This window comes from Trachymyrmex cornetzi, unplaced genomic scaffold (assembly GCF_001594075.2).
Source record: "Trachymyrmex cornetzi isolate Tcor2-1 unplaced genomic scaffold, Tcor1.1 scaffold190, whole genome shotgun sequence".
NCBI lineage: Eukaryota > Metazoa > Arthropoda > Insecta > Hymenoptera > Formicidae > Trachymyrmex > Trachymyrmex cornetzi.
In genome coordinates, this window is record NW_017296528.1 from 259,119 (window position 1) to 262,767 (window position 3,649).

Below are 3,649 nucleotides of genomic sequence, written 5' to 3' on the forward strand. Positions count from 1 at the left end.
AACTGTAACGAGTTACTTTTAAAAATCGGTAACTAGTAACGGTAACTTGTTACTTTTCCTACTCGGTAACGAGTAACTGTAACTTGTTACTTTTAAAAAGTAACTTTCCATTCCCTGTCTTTCATGTAAGAGGTACACTGCAGTGCATTGATTCGCTGGGTCATAGTAACGGCCCGACTTATCGACATTTATTTTTTACTCAAATATTATCAACTTTACAGAAAAACTGCAAGAGACAAAAATCATTAATTTTCTTTTCATAGAACTCAAAAGCGAGGTCTACAATAGAAGTCGTAGCAGTCGTAGAGTTTTAAGTCGTAGAAAATTAACCAATCACAGTAGAATATGAGAAGAATAATCGACTATGATTGGTCAATTTTCTACGACTTAAGACCCTACGACTGCTACGACTTATATTGTAGACCCCGCATAAGAATCTTTTCAGAATTTTTTATCAACTTTTTAGTACTGCATTTCCTTATTTTCGGTAAGTCGGGCCGTTACTATGACCCAGCCAATTAATGCACTGTACATAAGTAAGTGAATATCGACATAGGAATTGTGTGGCTCAGTGGAAAAGTGGCAGCCTCGTAGAGCAGATTTGGAGACCAGCCTCGGTTCGAATCTCGACAGGAGCGGAGCTGATTTTTTCGTGCTATCGGTTATGCCTTACTACGAATTACGTAATTTCGAGTGGTGAAAACGTGCAATGTGAGTGACGAGTGCTAAACAAGTATTTTGCACTCGTAAATACGTTTTTACACCTCAAATTTACATAACACGTATTTACCACTCAAAAATACTCGTAATGTATACATTTTTACCACTCGGATATACTCATGTCCTGCATGAGTACAATTCGTTTTAACCACTTTTTTTTACGGAAAAGTTCCTGTTTGCGACCTAAAAACGGAGTCGTACTCATTGAGTAAAATGCACTCAAATTAACCGTTCGCGCGGGCTAAAAACGGGCTAAAAATGATGAAAAATTTTTATAAGGGCGGCATTTTACAGTCTATACCGATCACAAACCGCTAACATATGCGCTCAACCAGGATCCGTTACGTAGTTCCTCGAGGCAAGCTCGACACTGAGTACATTAGCCAGTTCACCACAAACATACAGCACATTTCAGGGAAAGACATAATAGCGGACATGGAAGCGGTTCACTCAGCCATGAGTTTCGAAGAGCCGGCACGAGCCCAGGATACGGACGAAGAACTCAAGAAACTGTTGGAAGACGGGAAGATGATAAATGTCACGAAGGTACAGATATCAGGTACTGATTTAAAACCGTATTGCGATATAAGTACACCGATATCACGCCCTTACGTGATGGAACAATTCCGAAGGCAGGTCTTCCAAAACTTACACGGATTGTCACATCCAAGGTTCAAAGCCACGGCTAAGTTAATCTCACAGAGATATGTTTGACCGCAGATAAAAAAGGACTTCTTCTTCTTCTTTACTTAATGGCTCCCGCCTCCAGATAATAAAAGGAGGTCGATACGGCCAGATCACGTCTGTATGTTTTTCTTTTAAATGGACCGGCCACCTCGAACCGGGCGAATAATACGAAAAATGATGTAATCGAAATGAAAATGGTGAAATGCCCCCTCAAACACTGGACGCCTGCGGCTACGACGTTTCCACGCCGCACGGCCGCGCGCCAAGACGGATAAGGGGACCGTAAAAGTGAGATATAACGGCTCAGTCAAAGCTGGCAAGGCTTTCCAAAAATATTATTGAGGTGATGCAACACCCGAGACGAGAGGGAACGCGTCCGATCCGCTCGAGTGGTTTGACAAGACTATAAAATAAAAAAGGACTGCCAGACATGGGTACAAACTTGCATTCAATGTCAAAAAGCTAAAGTCACCAGACACAACACCACACCAATAGGAAACTTTCAGTTGCCGTCAAGACGCTTCGAGCATATACACATGGACATTATGGGACCCCTTCCTTGCTCAAGAGGAAAAAAGATACTGTCTAACAATAATAGACAGATTCACAAGATGGCCAGAAGCAATTCCTATTTCCGACATCGCTGAAACAGTAGCTCGACATTTGTTTGCGGATTGGATCACATGCTTTGGCGTGCCGGCACGAATCACTACCGGTTAGCGGAGGTTAGCGGTCCCCGGATACCACGGGGCACCCGACCAACGGGACTGCATCACCTTCAACCTGACGAACACCGCAGAACAACGCAAACGATCGGATCAATAGCGCACACCAGGGACATCTAATATCAATCTTTCAGCGTCTGGAACGGCCCAAGCAACGCCAATGGTCATATTCAAGAAGTGAACAGAGGCGATTTGGTCCCAGGCACAGGCGTTAGCGACAAGTAACCGTCGCTGTCGAGCCCTTCTCAGGGCTCGGCCCAAATTCCTCAGGCGTGTATCTTGCGTTCGCACACACAACCTTGTCAGGACAATATAAGTTGGAATCTAGAGCACACATACTAGCGTACCTGCTCTCGAATATTATAACTACCAAACTACCAATTTTTTTAAACAACCGAAACTTTTATATGCCGCTACAGCACAATCTGTCTATTTTTTTATGATTTTCCTGAGGAAATTTTTAATCAGTGTGAACCCCTGAAATTATAATACTAAGTTCAAGTCAATTTCACCAATTTCAAAACCCATAGTTTTGTCCTTAATATTCAAAAAAATTAATCTACTTTGACATTAATGCGCAGAAAAATTCACACAACTATTGTATGTTACAACAACCATGTTTACTTAAATAAATTATTTTAAGAAATTGAAAAATAGTTTTCGTGAACGAATCATGTGGAAAAGTATAGATAACTTTTTGCGGGTAGAAAGAAGGTGTGAAACGTGTCTTAATGGAATACGCACGACATAACATGTGATTACTCTTTACACACGAATCACTTTATACATGCTATGATACTTAGTCATCAAAAGTTGTGTTCGGTAGATACATATGCTTGCGCAATGATATACTAGACAGTTGTTGGTCCACAGGTACGCGCGTATCGTACAAACTAGGTGCTTGACCTATTATACCTAGTGTGCCACCGATACACGCAATCGTAAAAATCCAAAGAAAGAATCTGTCCAAAACCATAGCTACAAATTTCCAATCTTCTATGACCTATGAGAACGGATGAACGTTTCTATCATAAGTGATAAAATTTAATATCGTTACAATGATACTTGACAAATAATTACTATATTATAAGAAAATATATAGAAAAATATATAGAAAAGGTATTTGAAAATTTACCTCGTTATCTTTATCTGCGTCCTTTATATGTTGAGCAATAAAACGCACACCTTTGAGAGCTGCTATGACATCTGGAGATAAATGTTTTGGTATTGTATTTTCGCTGTCAGTAACTGAAATAATACTCAGTCAATACATGTTTTATAAAATATTAATCTTAATATTTATTTTAAATTAAGTTTAATTTAATTCATATTAAAAAATATTATTTAAAAAAAACAATGTATTTATATTTTGACCGTATATTTGAGAAACTCAATTAATACTATAATGTAACTGCCTATTACGGTCCGAGCTGGATCTTCGTTGCTTTAAATAATTCAATCTTGAATTACTAATATATCCTATATATGTACTTGCATATATACCATATTGTAGTCTT

At 39.1% G+C, this 3,649-nt stretch overlaps 1 protein-coding gene across 2 annotated transcripts in view; it reads right to left on the reverse strand.

The window, feature by feature from the left end:
• Positions 1 to 2,815: 2,815 nt before the first annotated feature.
• nAChRbeta2 (nicotinic acetylcholine receptor beta2) overlaps positions 2,816 to 3,649 on the reverse strand; it is an 8,012-nt gene continuing 7,178 nt past the window's right edge. For both annotated transcript variants that reach the window (XM_018504982.1, XM_018504983.1), the window contains 2 exons: positions 3,268 to 3,380; positions 2,816 to 3,135 (listed from right to left, as the gene is read on the reverse strand). In XM_018504982.1, coding sequence (XP_018360484.1) covers positions 2,932 to 3,135; positions 3,268 to 3,380 — 317 coding nt within the window. In that variant the 3' untranslated portion in view covers positions 2,816 to 2,931. The remainder of the gene's footprint in view (positions 3,136 to 3,267; positions 3,381 to 3,649) is intronic.